The 22,208-nt window shown below is 40.6% G+C and overlaps 1 protein-coding gene across 1 annotated transcript in view; it reads left to right on the plus strand.

Annotated features, from left to right (window-relative positions):
- The first annotated feature begins 7,296 nt into the window (after positions 1-7,296).
- The window catches only part of LOC124775794 (glyceraldehyde-3-phosphate dehydrogenase 2-like), a 90,631-nt gene continuing 75,719 nt past the window's right edge, over positions 7,297-22,208 (plus strand). Inside the window, exon 1 of the mRNA XM_047250625.1 lies at positions 7,297-7,382. Within this exon, the coding sequence (XP_047106581.1) occupies positions 7,299-7,382 (84 nt within the window). The 5' untranslated portion in view covers positions 7,297-7,298. The remainder of the gene's footprint in view (positions 7,383-22,208) is intronic.

Consider the following 22,208-nt stretch of genomic DNA (forward strand, 5'->3'; position numbering starts at 1 on the left):
TAGATGTAGGTGTATGGCACGTCATTATGAACATAAATGTAAAGCTAGAAGTAAAGCAAACATGATTTTTTTTACCGAATAGTTTCTGTAAAACAGTTTGAGAAGAGTGCAGGGCGTGCACCTCGATTCTGTCATCGCAGACCGGCCGAAAGGTTTCAGACATTGTTGGCCTCCCATTCCGAACAAACGAATGAACTCGCCTTGCCCTTTGGACGAAAATCGGTCACTGCGCATCGGTCGCAGTATCCTTCACGGGCTGTATAGATATACTACAAAATTTCATATCTCTCTAGTAGGTAGTATATCTATACCTAATATTGCCGATTACAAGATATTCGCACTCAGCGAATTTATTTCGAACTAAATTCGTACGGCTGTCAATCGCCAGTAATGTCTGTTCTTTTAGGCACGCAAGTGAAGGCCCATACACACGCTACGACCGACGACCCCCCCCCCCCCTGACACACACACACACACACACACACACACACACACACACACACACACTCTACCCAACGAATTGTGCTGTGTGTAGCGCTGTCGAGCCAACCGCCAAATGAAAGCTCGTCTTTTGTCACACCACGGGAAATGCTTGCTTGAACATCAATACAAATGCTAGCCTAGCGTGCAGGTTGTGCTGTTGTATCTGACGACGAACGCGTCAGTGCAATGTCCACAAAACGTTGCAAGTGACAATGGCGGTTAGAAAAGTGTTCTGTGTATACTCCTTCATCATAAGAATAAACCTGATGTAAACAAACACAAACGCGATGATTGGCCTTCAGCAGTAACTCTCGTACACTGGTGTTGTTCCGCTCTTGGAAGTAGGTCCAGCTTATGTCACTCTAAATGAACCTGTACGACATTCTGATGTATTTGCATCCATCAAAGTTTTGCTTAATCATAATTTAGCTACGTAATTTTTATTTAAAAAATCGTGTACAGTCCCAATCTCTGTAAGCGCTACTTGTCCTCTTCTTGTCCCGCTGTTCATATGTACTGCGAAAATGGATGATACTGCTTCTTGCTTCGTAGTGAAACACGCGCGCGGAACACTGTTAATGGCTAGAAGCAAGTTATTCGCCCTAATGTTTTCCACACCATTATAAAGAAAAATCAGCTTTGACGTTTACCGAGAAACACGATGTAATAAATATACGAGTTGGTTTTTTAATTATATTGGTAGAGTAATCGACAGTGTCATAGGTTGATAGCCGAGTGGACTGGTGAGCGGCGGTTCGGAACCTGTTATGATCTACAATTTCTTTTTGTTCGTTTTCAATACCTAAATCATTTAAATATAAAATTTATCAAATATGTGGTAATTAACTCATACTTAATCACCATTTTTTCAAGAAAAATGTACGTCTACTACTTTCTAATTACATATCACACGCAGAAGTTTAGTTTTCATTGCAAATACACATTATTAATCATCGATATATTATAAAAGATTGTTAAAGATTTTGAAGTTAAGAAAACATTACACAATTAAATTTTTTGGAGAAAGATGAAAAATCAAATACTCTTTGTCTGCATATGCCCATAGTTTCATAGGAGAGATTTGGTTTCACACGAGCCAGAGTGATAAGAGTGGTAGAAACATGGAAAAATATAATTTTCACGGAGTCGAGCACTCTGTACAAATGCTGCATGTTTACAGTTGTCACCTTAACACTGCAATCTGAGCCCAATAGAATTGATCTGGAGCCAAGTTAAGGGATATGTCACGAGAAATAACAAGAAATTTAAGATGCCAAACTTACTGGAACTAATGCACGAAGCTTTGTGACACGTCACTGCCGAGCGATGGTGAAATGCAGAACAGCAGCATGCCATAAAAGAGGAGGAGGAGGCGTGGACTTTTGATCGCTTGAGATTCTATTGCTGATCGCCTCGTTATCGACGTAGCAGCACTGAAATGTATCGCATTCCTTGGGGTCCGATATGGAAGTTCGGAGGTTACCAGACGACTAATACCTTCAGTGGCTTCAATATTTAACTACGTGGTGAAATCCCAGCAGTGCGCTTTTACGCCGCACATAGCTAATGCAGGAAAATTACCCTTGTTAAAGTCGCCAATTTTCATCACTGTAGTTTTTAATTACAGTACTATGTTAGCTAAGATCGAGAGCATGTTATGTTTTCCAGCAGATCACCTAAGAAGCGTATCGCCTGAGTTTTACCATTATTTCCTTCTGTTCAAAAATTAAATGCCATTCAAGGCTACATTGTTCTCTGCTCGTCTCTTTTTGCGTCATTACTACAACTGTTCACATTACTGCAGGGTAGTTGGATCAGGTGGCTGGCCAGTACTTTACAAGTTAAATGCGCCGTTAAATCTGTTGTCCCTTATTATCGCTGAGTCGATGTACGCGTAACGCATAGCAGAAAAGGTATAATCATTATCGTACTTGACTATACTCGGGACAGCTTGGCTTCTGCACCACATGAAACGAAATCCAATGAGGTTTCAGCAAACGCGGAAGAATACATATTGTAATCTTTACATGAGGTTTATTCTTACGATGGGCGGAGTGCATATACTTGCGAATACATTATGTCGGAGATAGTGCCTTCGAACACGGGTAAGTTGTTAGTGCTAGGTGGATGCTCCCAAAACCAAAGTAACCAAAGTGTTTGTTGTTTCAAGAGGCACAATGTCGAAGATTTATACCGCATAGTCTGCCCCAATAGCGCCGGCACGGTAGCTCAGCGTGTTTGTCCGAGGGTTGCGCGCTCTCTGTAATAAAGAAGCCGAGTCAAGGAATCAACGATCAACTTGAACGGATGTCTTGTGACGTCCGCCCAGACCAAACGCAACGAACCATATCGAAAAAAGAAAAATAATAATAATAATAGCTGAACGGTCAGTACGTTGGATTGCCACGCAAGGGGGCCTGAGTTCGATTCCCGGTTGGGGTGGGAGGTTTTCTCCCTTGAGGGACTGGGTGTTGTGCTGTCCTCATCATCATGTCATCCCCATTTCCGATGCGCAAGTCGGCCAAGTGGCATCGCACTCAATAACACTTGCACTTGGCGGCTGCGCTTCCCACCTGGGAACTCACGGTCACTGACACCAGAAGATAATTTCCATTATTTTTTTTTTAATACTGCATACAGGGAAAGCGAAATAACGTCATCCGCGGAATTACATCGTGGACGAAAGTGTATGGCGTGTGATCGTGACAGACGGTCGTTGAAAGCTGTGACGAAAAATAAAGAGAACGACAGACGCGACTGCAGAACTGAATGTCGCGCCCGCGAGTTCTGTCGGCACCAAAACAACACGAAGGGAGCTGAGGATTGTACGGCCAGCTGGAATTCCAAAACCACGCATTAGTGATGCAAATGCCCGTAACAGGAAAATTTGGTGCTGAACCCATAAAACCTGGACTTTGGAGCAATGAAAGAAAGTCATTTGGGCGGATAAGTCTTGTATCATACTGTTACCAGCTTCTGGCTGAGATTACTTCCCAAGAGTGAAACATGGCAGGGGCTCTGTGATGATTTCGGCAGCCACTTCGTGGTATTCCGTGGGTCCCACGGCTACTCTGCGAGATCGCATTACTCTCAAGCATTGTGTGACCATTTTGGCTAATCAGATTCATCCCATGATCCAATGTTTGTTCCCCAGTAATGATGATGTGCTCGAAGATAAGACCTCTGTTCACACAGTTCGCATCGTCCAGGAATGGTTTTGTGAGTACGAGGGTGAGTTGTCACAAGACTACATTAATTACAGCACGCTCAGAGGAATTTTTTTAAAAAAGTTCTCTCCTCACACCATAAGAGAATTGCAGAGGAAAAAACCCCAATAACTGATACTATGGTCCAAATGGCTCTGAGCACTATGGGACTTAACATCTGAGGTCATCAGTCCCTTAGAACTACTTAAACCTAACTAGCTTAAGGACGACACACACATCCATGCCCGAGGCAGGACTCGAACGTGCGACCATAGCAGCAGCGCGGTTCCAGACTGAAGCGCCTAGAACCGCTCGGCCATTCCGGCCGGCAACTGATACTATGGAATATATCCTGTACCATGCACTTCACAGTGGTTTGCAGAGTATAAATGTAGAGGTAGAAAATCTGAGCATTTAAGTCTCACAATAGCACTTTCTTAATTACTTCGTTACCAAATGTGATTGTTCTTCAGTGGATGAAACACGTGACATATGGATCCGTAAATCACTTATGAATCTGCAAGAATGACTTACGCTAAAGCTACGAAATACGAGGCGTGTTTTTTTAAGTAAGTACCGTTCAGAAATTAAAAAAGACGTGTTAAGATATCTCAATAATTTTCTTTACATGAAAGCCTGTACCTTAATCTACGCACTGACGCCATTACAGTCTGATTCTTCCTTATTTACGTTGTGTACGGAGTGTTAAGATTCCTTCGATAATCGTGAGTCCTGCCGACTGTGAAGTACAGGTTGTTATAAGATTTCTTAGTGCTAAAGGCCTAAAAGCGATCGATATTCATCGTGAGATGAATGATGGAATGGTAACAAAGTGGGTGAGAGCATTTAAAGACGGCCGCACAAATGCGCATGATGAACAACGGAGTGAGTGTCCTTCGGTGGTTAATGAAAGTTTGGTGCAGGAAGTGGAGAATAAGGTGAGAGAAAACAGACGCTTTACTATTTCCCCCTTGTGGGATGACTTTCCTAATGTTTCTCGTAGTGTTTTGTATGGCATTGTGACCGCCACTTGAATTTCCGAAAATTGTGCGCACATTGGGTACCGAAAATGTGGACGAATGTGCACAAAACCAAACGTTTAGATAGTGCATTGACTTTCCTTCAGCGGTACCACAACGATGGTGATGATTTCTTACACCAAATTGTTACGGGCGATGAAACATGGGTGGCCTACGTCTCACCAGAATCGAAGCAACAGTCCATGGAAGTTGAGCAAGGGCATCGTTTTGCTGCAAGACAATGCCCGTCCGCATTTGGCGAATCAGACCAAAGATCCCATCACATCTTTTCGATGGGAAACTCTAGATCCCTCCGTACAGCCCCGATCTTGCGCACAGTGACTACCATCTGTTCCTGCACTTGAAGAAACGCCTGGGCGGTCAGCGTCTTCAAGAAGATGACGAAGTCACAGCAGTGGTGGTTAACAAGTCAGGCGGCAGACTTCTATGAGGAGGGTATTCAAAAACTGGTACAACGTTATGACAAGTGCCTCAGTATTGACGGAAATTATGTAGAAAAGTAGATTAAGGTACAGGCTTTCATGTAAAAATAAAATTATTGAGATATCTTAGCACATCTTTTTTTAAATTTCAAAACGGTACTTACTGAAAAAACACGCCTCGTAGAAACCTTACGAGTATATTTGCACGCATTCACACTGCTTTAGAGCGGTCAACCCCAAGAGCAACATGCAAGAGGCCGGTAAGAAAAAGACTATGCTTTAACGTACCCAGAACTTGCGAACAGACCCGTGCGCACTACCGTTGGCAATTCTTTTGTGCGTCTTTCCATATGAAAGACAACTTTTCACCACCGTCTCGTAGTCAACGTCATCGTAAACATTTTAGAGTTATCTCTGGCAGTTTAATAACAAACTTTGGACATCTTGGTGAAGATTCAAAGATAATGATATATAATTTATCGACACATGGCTGATTTACGCAAATTAAAAAAAAAAAATCACGTTGTTTAAAGCGTAAAGTACTCCTAAAATGGCATTTACGTCAGACCCGGAATGTAACGGAAAGTGTGTTTGGAACATGGTAGTTAATACACACCACAATACTCTCTAAATTTATGATGCATTTAACTCACATTTTTGGACATTTCGCTCTTTTCTACCCGATTCACGTCCAATTTATTAACACTAAAACGTATGACGGTCTCTCTATAATAATAGTACAAAATTCCACAAGGAAGTAGTTTCTGTATGTTGTGTGTAGTCAGTCGTAAATGTTTAACTGTGTCAGTCGTACGAAATATGAATAAAACTCTGCAATGGTACTGTTGTTGTTTGAAACCTTTTCCTTTTACTTATAACTAGCAGTAAGTATTCTTGCTGTCTCCGACGCACAATATTCATGCACGCAACATATACCTTTTTATCAACTACTGTCCTAATTTACACATTTGTCGTCTATCAATTTCTTTTGTTTATTTACTTGGCCTTTAGCGTGAGCACACTATTTAGCAATTCAGATTAAAAGAAAGATTGGAATTCCTTTAACTTAGACATTAGCCACATACAAAAGTCGCCATTCAAGTGTTGATCGATTTGTGGTTTCTCAGAAACAAGCGACTGTTGTATAGCTCAGGAAACTCTTTGAATCCATCAGTTCACCCATTGTCGCCGTCAACAGCAGTCGAGTGTGAAAATACCTCAAAATTTTTTGAAATTATTTCCTGCTTTTTGGCTGACATACAAATAACTTAGGAACTTACATCCCTCTGTAAGTATTAGTTTCAAATATGTACATTATAGTGCAAGTGAAAGTTTAGCTGTTACCGCGTCCAAGATAGCAAAATCTATCCCTCCTTTTGTTAGACTGTGTTCACAACAAATATCTCATTCTCTTCATTTAAGCGCTTATTTATCAATTTTGGAATTTCGTTATCTATGAGTATTTTGAATAACATTGACCGCAGACAGTGTACATGAAATCAGCACAAGGAAACGGTTTCGCCCTTTACTTCGCATGTAAATGAATTTGAAATTGTGATAATCAGGATTGGAGCATTAGTGCGTGATACATTGAAGTGACTCGTAAACCAGATTCATCATCTCACTTAGGTTTTGGACATTATTATCCGTCTCTGTTGATCCATTGTGCATTTTCTTTAGAACTTTTCATACAGTTTCGCGTAAATTTCTTTAATTTTATCCACAGTGTTTGTCAAAACCGTGAGTTGTTTGCGTTTTACACAGGTACATAGAACACAGTTCAAAATGTGAACATGTGCGATTAAGATAAGTGTAATATGTCGAAATTTTGTTTTCACTGTGTATATTGTCAGTACCTATGTACATCTTAGAAGAAACACCGGCGATAACTGCCATGTACAGATAATAACGAAATCATATTCAGTGTTTTTCCTTTACATTTTACAAATTTCTTTCCTATCAGGACAACTTTTTGTAATGTTTAGCATATGCCGTAATCAATTCTTATGATCCGTTGAAGTGATGAAACTAGGCTCGTACCGAGAACCCAAGTTTAAAAGTTTACACGAGGGACTTCGGAAGGAAGTAACTGTATTACATTGCCTCTTTTGCCATTACCTCATTAAATATTTTTCTATTTCAGGAATATGGCGGCTCTTGTTGGTATTAACGGTTTCGGGCGCATTGGACGCCTAGTTCTACGTGCGTCTCTGGAAGCTGATGACGTGAAGGTAAGGATTTTAAAACGTCAATTAAACATTTTCTACTTAATTTTAAAAGCTCAGTTAAATATTTTCTTCCTAAATTTTCCACAGCTGAAATAGTTATAGGTACTACACTACTATCATAAGAAGCAGTTTCACATAGCAGCATGTTTCCATTGTTACGGACGTAACATTAGTACAATTGAAAGTGAATTATCATTAAAATAAAACCCAAAAGACGCAAATCTTTTATAGGTAGACATCGACATGATCCAGGTTTGGTGAAGCAAGCTGTGTACATTTGCCACTAAAGAAATAAAAAATGTAGTGTTACATGTGCTCAGAACACAGAACATAATGCACGCGTGTTTAAAAAGTCTTGTAATATATCTTAAATTCTTTAGTACAGTGAGAACCTTCAGGTATTTATATGAACTAGAAGAGACAGCTATGAAAATATATTTGATATCAAATAATTTACCAATGTACTAATAAAATAAGGCAAACATTACGGATATTGCCACTCGAATGTCAATAACGGCACATCGATATTTTCGACTCCGTGCGTGTCCTCTCCCATGGAAGCGGGTCGTTAATATTTAATAATTAAGGTGGAGAAAATGAACTGTGTTGTGAATTCAAATGTACTCGGTTTACGTAGGGTTATTTTGACATAAAAATATTTAAAAAAAACGAAGATAATAAATTTATCGGAATGTAGTATTTTGCTTTGTTTCTCGCAGTCAGTTTTAAAGATAACGTGTAAACGACAACGGCACGTTTTTATTGGGTCGTTTGAAATGAAAACGTCTATGTGTCCTCATAAATGTAGGTATCCCATTCAATAGTTGGAATCGTTCAGTCTTTTACATATTTAGCAGAAGACAGGTCGAACGACAATTGTTATACCCATTGAGATGCCGTAAACCAGCGGTGACATCCAGGTTGCTATTCGAGTCTTGATAATCATCAATTGTCTCTCAGAATTCTGATGCTTCCTACAGACTCACTGCGTGCAGAGTTAAAGAAGCATTGTGAAATTGCTCTTTCAATTACAGACGACTGTTTTTGTTTGAGAAATAGTGTCTTCTGGGTCTATTGGCGAGTAGGTCGATGTATACGTTGTAACCAGAACTCTATTCAAATGGCTCTGAGCACTATGGGACTCAACTTCTGGGGTCATTAGTCCCCTAGAACTTAGAACTAGTTAAACCTAACTAACCTAAGGACATCACACACATCCATGCCCGAGGCAGGATTCGAACCTGGGACCGTAGCGGTCTCGCGGTTCCAGACTGCGGCGCCAGAACCGCGCGGCCACTTCGGCCGGCAACCAGAACTCTGGCGTAGGTAAACTTGGACGTAAACAGCTTACTCATGCGGAATGAAATTACTCAGCATTACTATAAGAGTGAGCAAGGACGGTTTGTACATGCGAGATCCAAAGTAACGGGCGCCATCAAATTTCAAGGGACTATTTAGCGTTTTTTCGGTCAAACGACCGAACATCCTGAGAAAAAGCGCGAAAGTATATCTCTGGACCAATAATCGCTTAATTTTAACTTCTCAATTTGCAATTTGCATCATTAGAAGGCAGATAGCTACAAAACAATACATTTTCTCAAATCCAGTGTCTTTCCACGTTGACAGTTGAGGATGGTTTAACAGCTGGAAATTGGCTTCTTTCTACTCAAATGTGTCGCTTAAGTGTGCTCTTTTCTGAACCATTTTGCTGTCACTTTCTGATTCTCGGATTCAGAGGAACTGCTGACTGTAATTCTTGCTCTCCCCTCGGACATAAAGGGCTCAGGACTACAGCTTTGAGATTCTGTTGAAGACTCATCACTGCTATTAACATCAGATAATTCTCACTCACTGTCTCTGTTAGTGAGCATATCCAGGATCTCTCTATCTGTGCAACCACAGTGACGTGACATTTCTCCCGTTTCCAGAGCGGAGAGAGAGCTCTGTGTGTTTACACGTCTGTAGCGCTCCAGTATCTGTGACTCAGAGTGCCTAAACTCGTCCCTAGCAATGCAAAAACCAGTGACGTGGTATGCGACAGCACATCCTTAGCGCTGTAGGGAAGACCAAGGGCCACACTTAAATACATTGGTTGCACCAGGGGAATGGCGAGGCATGACGAGTTAACACGTTCCCAGCAGTCAAAGGGTTAATATACAACATGAACAGCAAGTATCCCAACACACTTCCCTGTGGCACACCCGAAGTTATTTCTACATCTGGTGATGACTCTCCAGCCAAGATAAAATGGTGCATCCTCCTACCAAAAAGTTCTCAGTCCATCACAAATTTACCTTGGTACCCCATATGATAGTTTGACAGTAAGGATAGGTGTGGTACTGAGTCAAATGCTTAGTTGAATGCTTTTCAGAAATGAAGAAATATTGTATCTACATGACTGCTTTGATCCAAAGCTTTCAGTATGTCATGTGAGAAAAGTGCAAGTTGGGTTTCACATGATAAGTGTTTTAAAAATGCATGCTGTTGTCACTGAGGAGGTCATTGGGTGGTAGTTTTGTGAATCACTTGTACCAGCCCTTCTTGTAGATGCGTGTGACCTATGTGTGTTTCCAATAACTGGGCACAGTTTTTTGTTCAAGGAATCCACAATAGATAGATGGAAGAGGGGCTATCAGCTGCAAATTCAATGTAGAAGGTGACAGGGAGTTCCTTGAGCCCTGGAGCGTAGATCAGTTTTAACAATTTCACAGGTTTCTCAACTCCAGTGACACTAATACTTATTTCATTCATCTTTTGAGTGGCACGAGGATTAAACTTGGGCAATTTTCCTGGGTTTTCCTTTGTAAAGGAACATTTGAAAATGGAGTTAAGCATTTCAGCTTTTGCTTTGCTGCCCTCAATTTCACTTCCCGTCCCATTCACCAGGACCGGACACTAACTTTGATGCCACTAACAGCCGTTACATACAACTAGAAATTCTTTGGGTTCTGTGGAAGTTCACTTGACAGTATTCTGCTAAGGTAGTCACTGAAGACATTACACATTGTTCTTTGACGGCCAAACATATTTCATTCAGCATCTGTCTACCTGTAACCATATGCTTTGTTTTACACCCATTATGCAATAATCTCTGTTTCCATATAGGTTTCTTTACGGTTGCTATCAGTTACTATACCACAAAACATTTTACTCGGATACATTTCTATTCAGTGTTTGGTCCGCCGGCCGGAGTGGCTGTGCGGTTCTAGGCGCTACAGTCTAAAGCTGAGCAACCGCAACGGTCGCAGATTCGAATCCTGCCTCGGGCATGGATGTGTGTGATGTCCTTAGGTTAGTTAGGTTTAATTAGTTCTAAGTTCTAGGCGACTGATGACCTCAGAAGTTAAGTCGCATAGTGCTCAGAGCCATTAGCCAGTGTTTGGTCAACAATTCTTTTAAACTTGAGCCAGAGTTCCCACATGCTCCTGTTCCCCTGCTTAGATGGGTGGTAACTTGCTTGCCTCGCATGCAGAGGGCCCGGGTTCGATTCCTGGCCAGGTTGGAGACTTTTCTTCTCTCATGGACTGGGTGTTGTGTTGTCCTCATCATTACATCCTCATCACCAGCACGCAAGTCGCCCAATGTGGTGTCGACTGAAATAAGACTTGCACTCGACGGCCTAACTTCCCCGGATGGGGCCTCCTGGACAACAACGCCATATCCTCATTTCCATTCTGCATGCTCCTGCCCTGTGCTGAAAGTTTCATCCTCCCCATTGAGGTATGACAATTGGTTTTTATCTACTTTACTGACCATGTGTATCTTTCTTTGTGTTTTAGTTGTCCTTTGTGCTTTGGTAACCATTGATGCCTCATACTGCATCATGGTCACTGATACGAGAAATATGGACATTTGTTGCTGTTACATCCAATATATTTCCTTCTTGAGTTGGGTTCCTAACTGTCTGTTCTAGGTAGTTTTGAGAGAAGGCATTTAATAAAATTTCCCAGGATGTCTTATCATGCTCACCATTTCTAAGACAACAAACCTATTTTAACTGTATATTTTGCAATGGAACGGACTGATGATCATCTGGAAGAGATCTGATATCACTCCAGTCTGCCATAAATTGTCAGGATGGCTTTTTACTTCTTCTGTTGGAAATGCTATTATATTGACTATATCAGTTAAGGATTTCACATGTTGTACAAAAGATAATCTGTTAGTAATGAAAGCTTGAGTAGATTTTTATACACTGCCACACATGATGCTTCAGCATTCCTCCATCACCATCAACAGCTCCCTTTCCATGGGATGTACAAAATAAACACCAATTTAACGCAAGAGCATGATCGTCTTTGCTGAAAGTCACACTGGCTGATGTGCGGGTGAGAGTAGTACACAGTGAAACATTCCATTTCAGATGTTTCTAGTGATGTTATTAACTTCAGCTGATATCACTATATGTTGACCTTCGTTAAAGATATCTTTGACCATAATCATTGGAAAACTTGGTGAGATTTATACTTCTTTATCTGTTACTGCATCTTTTTGGTAGCCATCAATTTCGATTAACATCTTTTTATAAATATCATATTTTCCATAATAAAAACACTTAAGAGGAATTTCTTATTTTATTACCAGATAGGCCTATACACTTTTAGCTAAATATTGACCAGTTTTTGATGTGGTGGATATGTAGGTTATTAATCCTAATAATTTTGTTCTAATTCATGGTGTATTTAGTACACAGAGAGACACTTATATACGGTACACATTGAAACAGTGTAGGCTCGTGGATGCTGAGAAATCGAAGCCTACGGCAATTTATCAAGTTGTAGAGGGTGTTTGTGAATGTTTTCTTTAGGCAGTGACACCAACGAATGTAACTTCTGGGTTTAGAAAGTGTGGAATTTTTCCACTTAGTGTGAGCATCTTCAATGAATCGAATTTCCTTATGTCGGCAGTTTCAGACCTTTCTCTGAATTCTGGTGGTGAGTCTAATCCAGTAGATCCACTGGATTTAATCAGATGTGTGATCCCTCCAAACACTTTGGAATATAATGTACAAAATCTTTAGGCAGCCAGCTGCAGTTTATACACTGAACAACAGCACCACCAAATGATACATCTCACTGAATGAGTTTTGTGGTTATCCAAAAGTGCCTCTTAAAAAACAACTGTACACTTGAAAGGGAGAAGCACTGCAACATCTGAGAAAGCAGTTATTGAAGAAAAAACTTCAAGAAAAGTGTAAAGTCAGAAGAAAAAGAGAAAAGATGTTTGAGGGGTCTAAGAAGCTGAAAACTAAGCAACTTCAAAATAAAAGGATTTCAAGCAAAAATAATGAACAAAGCTGTGACTCAGTGGGAAGTCCATCACTTTGTGATGATTCTGCCCCCAATGTTGCCTATGTGTGATCTAAGCTATTCATATATTAATAATGTAAAAAGTTATAACTGATTCACTGGTACACAGTACACAATGAAATACTTGCAATGTCCTTTTAAAATGATAAGTTCATTTTTTAATAGTTGCAAAATTATGTGTTTTTTTCCAATCTCCTTAAAACTTTTACCATAGCTGCAGTCACATCTCAAAGGAACTTCGGCAAAGTTTTAGATCAAGATATGCCTTAGTTTCTACACCAAAGCTATCAGCTTGGAGGTCAGCCAGCCAAAATGCATGGTGTTGTGAAAAAAATCATCAAGTTTGTCGAACTGACTATTACAGTGAGAAATCTGCAAATTGGTGTTTCTACTCAACTTTTGGTCTAAGCTGAACATGGGCTATGTCAATGAGGTAGCACATTTTCCTTAATTGCTGCTCAAAGTAGGCGAAAAAAGACCTCCAGCTTAAAACATTTTCTTTTAATCAAGTAAGATCATATGGTATATTAACTTTCAACTTGTTTTGTTTGAAATATTTGGATTTAGACTGGGTGTCTTAAATTTTTTCATCATATTTGATCAATGTTCCTTGGTCTGATATCTGAAAATGATGGTCAACCACTTTTGTTTTTAATTAGTTCAGTTAGAAAGAGCTGATTTTTATCACCTCCTAGGCACTTGTTTTTGCATGTTGACATATTTTGTTTAAGGAATAATGCTTAGCTTAAATAATAAGTGACTTTGGCACAGTAAGTGCGTATTTGACTTAAACGGATGTATGAGAATTTATTTTTTATAGTGGAAGGAAACATTCCACGTGGGAAAAATTATATATAAAAACAAAGATGAGGTGACTTACCGAACAAAAGCGCTGGCAGGTCAATAGACACACAAACAAACACAAACATACACACAAAATTCAAGCTTTCGCAACAAACTGTTGCCTCATCAGGAAAGAGGGAAGGAGAGGGGAAGACGAAAGGAAGTGGGTTTTAAGGGAGAGGGTAAGGAGTTCATTCCAATCCCGGGAGCGGAAAGACTTACCTTAGGGGGAAAAAAGGACAGGTATACACTCGCACACACGCACATATCCATCCACACATACAGACACAAGCAGACATATTTTAGGTCATAAACAAAAAAAAATGATAATCCCATTGCCAAGGAGCCATACCCAATTGCCAGAAAGTTAACAAAAAAAAAAAAAAAAAAAGGGAAACCATGCACTGCTTGAAAGAAAGCAAGGGAAATAGGTTTTGAACCAAATGAAGTCAAGAGTTTATAATTTTATAAAGAGAGTACCGGAGGATGTGTTGTGGGCTCAAAGATTGTGTTTCTATTGCAATTGAAGGACAGAAGATCCAGAGGCAGAGATGACTCTTAATTTGCAACCTGAAAGAACTATTTATAATGCTTCAAGGCTGCATTGTACCTAGGATTCTCTAAATTCTGTGAGTTACATCCAAAATTGTGTGTGCCTGTCGGTTCTTTTGGAACACATTAAGGTTGTGCTTGTGCAGTATGCCTTAAGTTATTGATAGACCAAAGTCCAATCCCAGAAGATTACAAACGCCTACTTAAAAGTAAAAGAAGAAAACTGTCTGTAGCTTAAAACCAAAAGACAACATGCTCAATCATTGTGAGAAGAACCATTGGAACTATTTTTGATAGATGCTTTCAAGAAAAGTGATCCTTGAAGGTGTTATTGAATGCAAGCGAGGGTTCACATTGACAGCAAAACATTGGACACAAAACAGCTGGCAACTGAAGATTTTACTTCAGAATTAACTGGAAAAATATGGAACCTTTCTTGCCAGTAGTGCATTGCAATGTATCAAAGCCAATATTGGAAGATGATAAAAAACAGTTTGAAAATGAAGAAAACTGTTTTTGTAATGTATTTCATAGAAATCTATTCATTTGTGGTGCAAGATGCTGTGCATTTCTTCCACTGGGAAAACAAAACAAGCAAGCCACGTTACACCCGTTTGTAGTTAATAAACTACAGAAGTGCTGAAGATATCCCAAATTTGAATATTTGCATAATCGGTGAGTCCCTCAGGTGTGACATAGTTAAAGTGTATTTGACAAGATTGATCAAGTATCGAAGAATAACAATTGTTGAAATCTACTATTCCCATTACTTCAGTGACTGTTCTACTGCCCAATACCAAAATTTCAAGAATTTCATCAACATATGTAATCATGAAAATGATTTTGGAAGCAAGACTGAAAGGAAATACTTCAGGATAAGACATGACAAATTACCATATGATGAAACTGGTGGAACAACGAAACGATTAGCAGCTTGTACAAGCCTTCAGGACGACACTGTTTGACTTATTCACATTTTGTGATAAGAATGTTAATAGAATCAAGTTATTCTTTATTGAAAGGGCCAGAGCTGAAATTGCAACATTAGCTCAAGAAGAAAGGTTTGAAAATGGCAAAACTATTTCTGTAACAATATAATCACCATCTTGTGCAGGCTGATGATAAACGCTTCACATCAGCAGACTTTCAAATGATACAGCATCTTTTACAGCTATCATTGACCAGTCTACTATGGAGAAAACATTTTGAATCTCCAACCTGTATAATACATAGCCTGTATTTGGAGAACTAGCAATATCACAACATATCACTTGAACAGAATGATGTGCTAAAAGACTTCATGCATCCTGAGGGTCCTGCATGTTCATTCTGTTGTTCATATAAAAGAGATTATTGCTGGATGCCAGAGCAGCACATTATCACCAACATTTTGGTCACAACATTGACAGGATGCCATTATAAGTTCCCTATCAAACTTTATTCAATAATGAAGAAAAATTCAAGTCCAATCAATAGTAAAGAGCAGATCAGGCTTGGGAACCTGATCAGGAGCCCTATATGAGACTTGGAACCATGACAGAGCAACCCAGTTCAGGGTTGGGAACCTGTAAGAAGAGACTCCACCTGTGGCTGTTCTTGCCAGGCTGTCAGGCATGGTCCCTTGGCAGTGGTGTTACCATTTTTTTTTAAGCTGGTAGTAGGGAAGCAACCATGAACCAATGCAAGTTTTCCATTTATGTGATTATAAAAGTAAATTAATTCTCATGCATCCTTTTACATCAAACAATACATTTACCGACCCAACATTGCTTACATTTGAAGCTAAATATTATCCTTTAAATAAAAGATACCAACAAGCAAAAACAAGTGCCTAGGACATAAAAATCTGCTCTTCCTAATGAACTAGTTAACAAAAAAAAATTGTCAGATAACCATTTTTGATATATTTCACACTGAACGTTGGTCACATTTAATGATAAAATATGACATCCAGTCTAGGTCCAAATATCTGATAAACTAAACAAGCTTCAAAGTTAATTATTTATCAAGTGGTCTTTCATAAATTTCCTTAGTAAAAAACCGTGACATGAAAAAATCTTAGGCTGGAGATACCAATGCTTGAAACTGCAATGATGTGTGTGATGTAAATTGTTGTTTTGTGGTGGTGGTGATGGTTCCTCCCCCCCCCTCTCTCTCTCTCTCTCTCTCTCTCTCTCTCACACACACACACACACACACACACACACACACACACACACACACACACACACACACACACTTCGAACAGCAATTGTGGAAAAAATGTGGTACCTCATTGACTTAGTTCACGTTGTAATTCAACTTACCATCAACCATTGAACAGACATACCAAATGCAGATTTCTCACTGCAATAGCCAGTGTATAACATGTTGTCAAATGTGATGATTTATTCACAGTAACATTTGTATTGACTGAGTGACCTCCAAGCTGATGGCTCTGGCACTGAAAGTACACCACATGTTGAGCTAGAGCTTTACAGAACTTGTGATTTGCCTCCAGCTGTGGTAAAAGTTTTAACAAAATTAGCTGATTTGACGTAGAATGATAAATACAAAATTTTGTTCTATACAGGGAGATAAGTTAAAAAAATCATCAAAAAATTTTTTTGTTTTGTTTTACTATGTGCTACTGTTCACTGCTGTTACTTTTTACAAAAAAAGAGAGAAAGGGAGAGAAATGAACTGCTAACTTATCTCACTGCAGATAATCACAGCTGATAGGGTATGAAACTAGACTGTGTGCTATGTCCGCAGCTCGTGGTCGTGCGGTAGCGTTCTCGCTTCCCACGCCCGGGTTCTCGGGTACGATTCCTGGCGGGGTCAGGGATTTTCTCTGCCTCGTGATGACTGAGTGTTGTGTGCTGTCCTTAGGTTAGTTAGGTTTAAGTAGTTCTGAGTTCTAGGGGACTGATAACCATAGATGTTGAAGTCCCATAGTGCTCAGAGCCATAGACTGTGTGTAAATAATGATATGTTAATTACTCCAGCGTGTGCTCCACACCTCATCTCGATGAGCCATAGTGAAATTCTTACTGAAATCAATCTGAAGAACACAAATGCTAAATCAACCATTTCAAACTTTTCTCAGTTCAAAACGGAATTCCCTTATCTTTGATAACACAGTGAAGAAGAAAATTTGGTAAGTTGTTCTCCAACATTTTGAAAACGTCATCTATAGAACCTTCCTGCACAACTTTAACTACTCTCCCTGTCATGTCCTTTTTGAAAAATTTTTCCATTTCCTTGTCACATTAGGAAAAATGAAGTGTTGCGTCTTTAACTGCATTTCAGGCTATTTTGGTGAGTTGAAAACACTGAAATTTTGCATGTCATAACTAAATAAAATATCATATTAAATTTTTTCATGAAATATGAACCCCCACGGGTCCAGCGGTAAGAATAGGCCCGAGGTTTTCCTGCCTGTCATAAGAGGTGACTAAAAGGAGTCTCACATGTTTTGGCCTTTATGTGGTGGTCCCCTGTAGGATTTGATCTCCATTTTTCAAAATTTTCCCGAAGAGCAAACTAATTGGGGTAGGGCACCTTACATGGTGGATCATGTCCATCTTGCATTGAGATCTTTAGCCCATTTCCTTGTTGTCACATTGCAGTCCCGCCCATTCTCCATCTCTTGAGTGAGGACACCTTCCTGGGTGCATTTTCTACCACGCACTATGCAGTGTCACTTTCTGTGCCAACGATGACCATGAACTTCTTTGTACCTCATATCCAGCACGGTAGCCTTGTACCTCATATCCAGCACGGTAGCCAGTCCATTGTGGTGGGGCCGCCATGTACCCTGTTGGTTGTAGCCCCCTGGCAACACAGGGATCACTCTGCTGAGGCCTGCACCATTAATTCCCCACGTATGCCAAGGAGTAGATGCCCACCGTTACCCCGGGGCATCGGGACTCCCGGCAATGACCATCCTGCTAAATGGCCTTTGCTGTGGCTGGGTGGCACCTGTAAGGAGGTCCCCTGGTCTGAGTGGGTGGCATCAGGGTGGATGGCACGCCATGAAGTGTAGTACATCACCTCTTGCTGGTGGTCTGTCGCCAGCTGTCTCTAAGCGGGCCAAGTCTAACTTAAATGCTAAGAAATATGACCCCAAGTCGTTCCCCTCTCTGGCCACACCATGGGAGGAACGCCAGACTAAGGATGGCAGTGAAGCTTAAGCTTATTCACCCTGGTACCTCGTATGTACGAGAGCTAATGGGGAATCTTTCATGTCCATGAACCCTCAGTTTCTTGTGGTGCATTTGGAGGAAAAGTTTGGGGAGATGGAGAGCTTGTCCAAAATGCACTGTGGGTCAGTATTGATAAAAACGGCATCCTCTGCCCAGTCACGGACATTACTCGCTTGTGGCAAGTTAGGGAATGTTTCTGTTACCCTCCTACATCATAAGAGCTTACAGTCTAACGATGAGCTGCCTGCCAATTTGGAGAGATGAGGTGTTCATTTCATCTGGCACATCCATTGGGATCCGAGGGATAACCAGGTTGCCACCTGTGCCCTCATCTTGGCCTTCAAGGGTGACACACTGCCTGAGAAGTTCAAGGTGATTGTCTACCACTGTGACGTCAAGCCATATATACTTCCCTCGATGCGGTGCTTTAAGTTCAGTCATATGTCTTTCCACTGTTCTTCCAGCCCCATGTGGACATCCATCGCACCCAATACTCCATGCACCCCGTCTCCCATCTGTGTCGATTGTGGAGAGCATCATTCACCCTGCTCGCCAGACTGCGGGATTTTACAGAAAGAGAGGGAACTCATGGAATATACTAACTGACCTACACTGAGGCTAAGAGGAAATTTGTGTGCCTACATCCTGTGGCTATGACCTCCTCACACGCCGCCGCTACAAGAACAATTCTCGCCCCATCAGTTCCTCGAATTCCTGTCGCCTCTCAGAACTGGGAGAATACACCTGCCGCCTGGTAGGGGGCACTTCCCTCCCTGTTGCTCCCGCACCGCCTACTTCGGGAGAAACACCCCCCCCCCCCCCCCCCCCCCCCCAACCATTAGGGATTTCAGTTCCCACTTCTGAGCCAGAGAAGTGTAAGGCTCTTCAGCTCCTCTTGGTAGGAAGGGGTCCCTTGGGCCACTCACTTCCCAGGTTTTCACTAGTGGGGACCCTCACACACAATGGATATATGGGGTGCAACAATAAAGTAATGAGACTGATGTGAAAAAAAAATTTTGCTTACCGTTTTAGTCAAGTTTAGTGTTGTCTCTTTCAGAGTAGTTCCCTTCTCATTGCATACACTTTTTCCAGTGCTTCTACCATTGATGGTAACATTTCTGGAACTCATCTTTTGTAATATCCTCCAAGACCCTTTTCACAGCTTTTTGGACATCTTGTGTTGTTTGAAAATGGTGCCCTTGACCACCGTTTTGACTCATGGGAATCGAAAAAAGTCGCACAGAGCAATATCTGGTGAATAAAGTGGCTGTGGTAGTACTGAAATTTGTTTTGAAGTTAAAAATTGCTGTACTGACAGAGCAGTATAAGATGGCACATTATCATGATGCAGAATCCAATTATCAGCATGGACACGAAGAAATCTTTTACAATGTTTGTTTGTTGTGGTCTTCAGTCCTGAGACTGGTTTGATGCAGCTCTCCATGCTACTCTATCCTGTGCAAGCTTCTTCATCTCCCTGTACCTACTGCAACCTACACCCTTCTGAATCTGCTTAGTGTATTCATCTCTTGGTCTCCACCTACGATTTTTACCCTCCACGCTGGCCTCCAATATCAAATTGGTGATCCCTTGATGCCTCAGAACATGTCCTACCAACCGATCCCTTCTTCTGGTCAAGTTGTGCCACAAACTTCTCTTCTCCCCAATCCTATTCAATACTTCCTCATTAGTTATGTGATCTACCCATCCAATCTTCAGCATTCCTCTGTAGCACCACATTTCGAAAGCTTCTATTCTCTTCTTGTCCAAACTATTTACCGTCCATGTTTCACTTCCATACATGGCTACACTCCATACAAATACTTTCAGAAATGACTTCCTGACACTTAAATCTATACTCGATGTTAACAAATTCCTCTTCTTCAGAAACGCTTTCCTTGCCATTGCCAGTCTACATTTTATATCCTCTCTACTTCGACCATCATCAGTTATTTTGCTCCCCAAATAGCAAAACTCCTTTACTACTTTAAGTGTCTCATTTCCTAATCTAATACCCTCAACATCACCCGACTTAATTCAACTACATTCCATTATCCACGTTTTTGTTTTTGTTGATGTTCATCTTATATCCTCCCTTCAAGACACCATCCATTCCGTTCAACTGCTCTTCCAAGTCCTTTGCCGTCTCTGACAGAATTACAATGTCATCAGCAAACCTCAACGTTTTTATTTCTTCTCCATGGATTTTAATACCTACTCCGAATTTTTCTTTTGTTTCCTTTACTGCTTGCTCAATATACAGATTGAATAACATCGGGGAGAGGCTACAACCCTGTCTCACTCCCTTCCCAACCACTGCTTCCCTTTCATGTCCCTCGACTCTAATAACTACCATCTGGTTTCTGTACAAATTGTAAATAGCCTTTCGCTCCCTGTGTTTTACCCCAGCCACCTTTAGAATTTGAAAGAGAGTATTCCAGTCAACATTGTCAAAAGCTTTCTCTAAGTCTACAATTGCTAGAAACGCAGGTTTGCCTTTCCTTAATCTTTCTTCTAAGATAAGTCGTAAGGTCAGTATTGCCTCACGTGTTCCAGTATTTCTATGGAATCCAAACTGATCTTCCCCGAGGTCGGCTTCTACTAGTTTTTCCATTTGTCTGTAAAGAATTCGTGTTAGTATTTTGCAGCTGTGGCTTATTAAACTGATAGTTCGGTAATTTTCACATCTGTCAACACCAGCTTTCTTTGGGATTGGAATTATTATATTCTTCTTGAAGTCTGAGGGTATTTCGCCTGTTTCATACATCTTGCTCACCAGATGGTAGAGTTTTGTCAGGTCTGGCTCTCCCAAGGCCGTCAGTAGTTCCAATGGAATGTTGTCTACTCCGGGGGCCTTGTTTCGACTCAGGTCTTCCAGTGCTCTGTCAAACTCTTCACGCAGTATCGTATCTCCCATTTCATCTTCATGTACATCCTCTTCCATTTCCATAATATTGTCCTCAAGTGCATCGCCCTTGTACGGACCCTCTATATACTCCTTCCACCTTTCTGCTTTCCCTTCTTTGCTTAGAACTGGGTTTCCATCTGAGCTCTTGATGTTCATACAAGTGGTTCTCTTATCTCCAAAGGTCTTTCTAATTTTCCTGTAGGCAGTATCTATCTAACCCCTAGTGAGATAAGCCTCTACATCCTTACATTTGTCATCTAGCCATCCCTGCTTAGCTATTTTGCACTTCCTGTCGATCTCATTTTTGAGACGTTTGTATTCCTTTTTGCCTGCTTCATTTACTGAGTTTTTATATTTTCTCCTTTCATCAATTAAATTCAATATTTCTTCTGTTACCCCAGGATTTCTACTAGCCCTCGTCTTTTTACGTACTTGATCCTCTGCTGCCTTCACTATTTCATCCCTCAAAGCTACCCATTCTTCTTCTACTGTATTTCTTTCCCCCATTCCTGTTAATTGTTCCCTTATGCTCTCCCTGAAACTCTGTAGAACCTCTGGTTCTTTCTGTTTATCCAGATCCCATCTCCTTAAATTCCCACCTTTTTGCAGTTTCTTCAGTTTTAATCTACAGATCATAACCAATAGATTGTGGTCAGAGTCCACATCTGCCCCTGGAAATGTCTTACAATTTAAAACCTGGTTCCTAAATCTCTGTCTTACCATTATATAATCTATTTGATACCTTTTAGTATCTCCAGGGTTCTTCCATGTATACAACCTTCTATCATGATTCTTAAACCAAGTGTTAGCTATGATTAAGTTGTGCTCTGTGCAAAATTCTACCAGGCGGCTTCCTCTTTCATTTCTTAGCCCCAATCCATATTCACCTACTACGTTTCCTTCTCTCCCTTTTCCTACACTCGAATTCCAGTCACCCATGACTATTAAATTTTCGTCTCCCTTCACTATCTGAATAATTTCTTTTATTTCATCATACATTTCTTCAATTTCTTCGTCATCTGCAGAGCTA

The sequence above is a fragment of the Schistocerca piceifrons genome, chromosome 2 (assembly GCF_021461385.2).
Source record: "Schistocerca piceifrons isolate TAMUIC-IGC-003096 chromosome 2, iqSchPice1.1, whole genome shotgun sequence".
Taxonomy (NCBI): Eukaryota; Metazoa; Arthropoda; class Insecta; order Orthoptera; family Acrididae; genus Schistocerca; species Schistocerca piceifrons.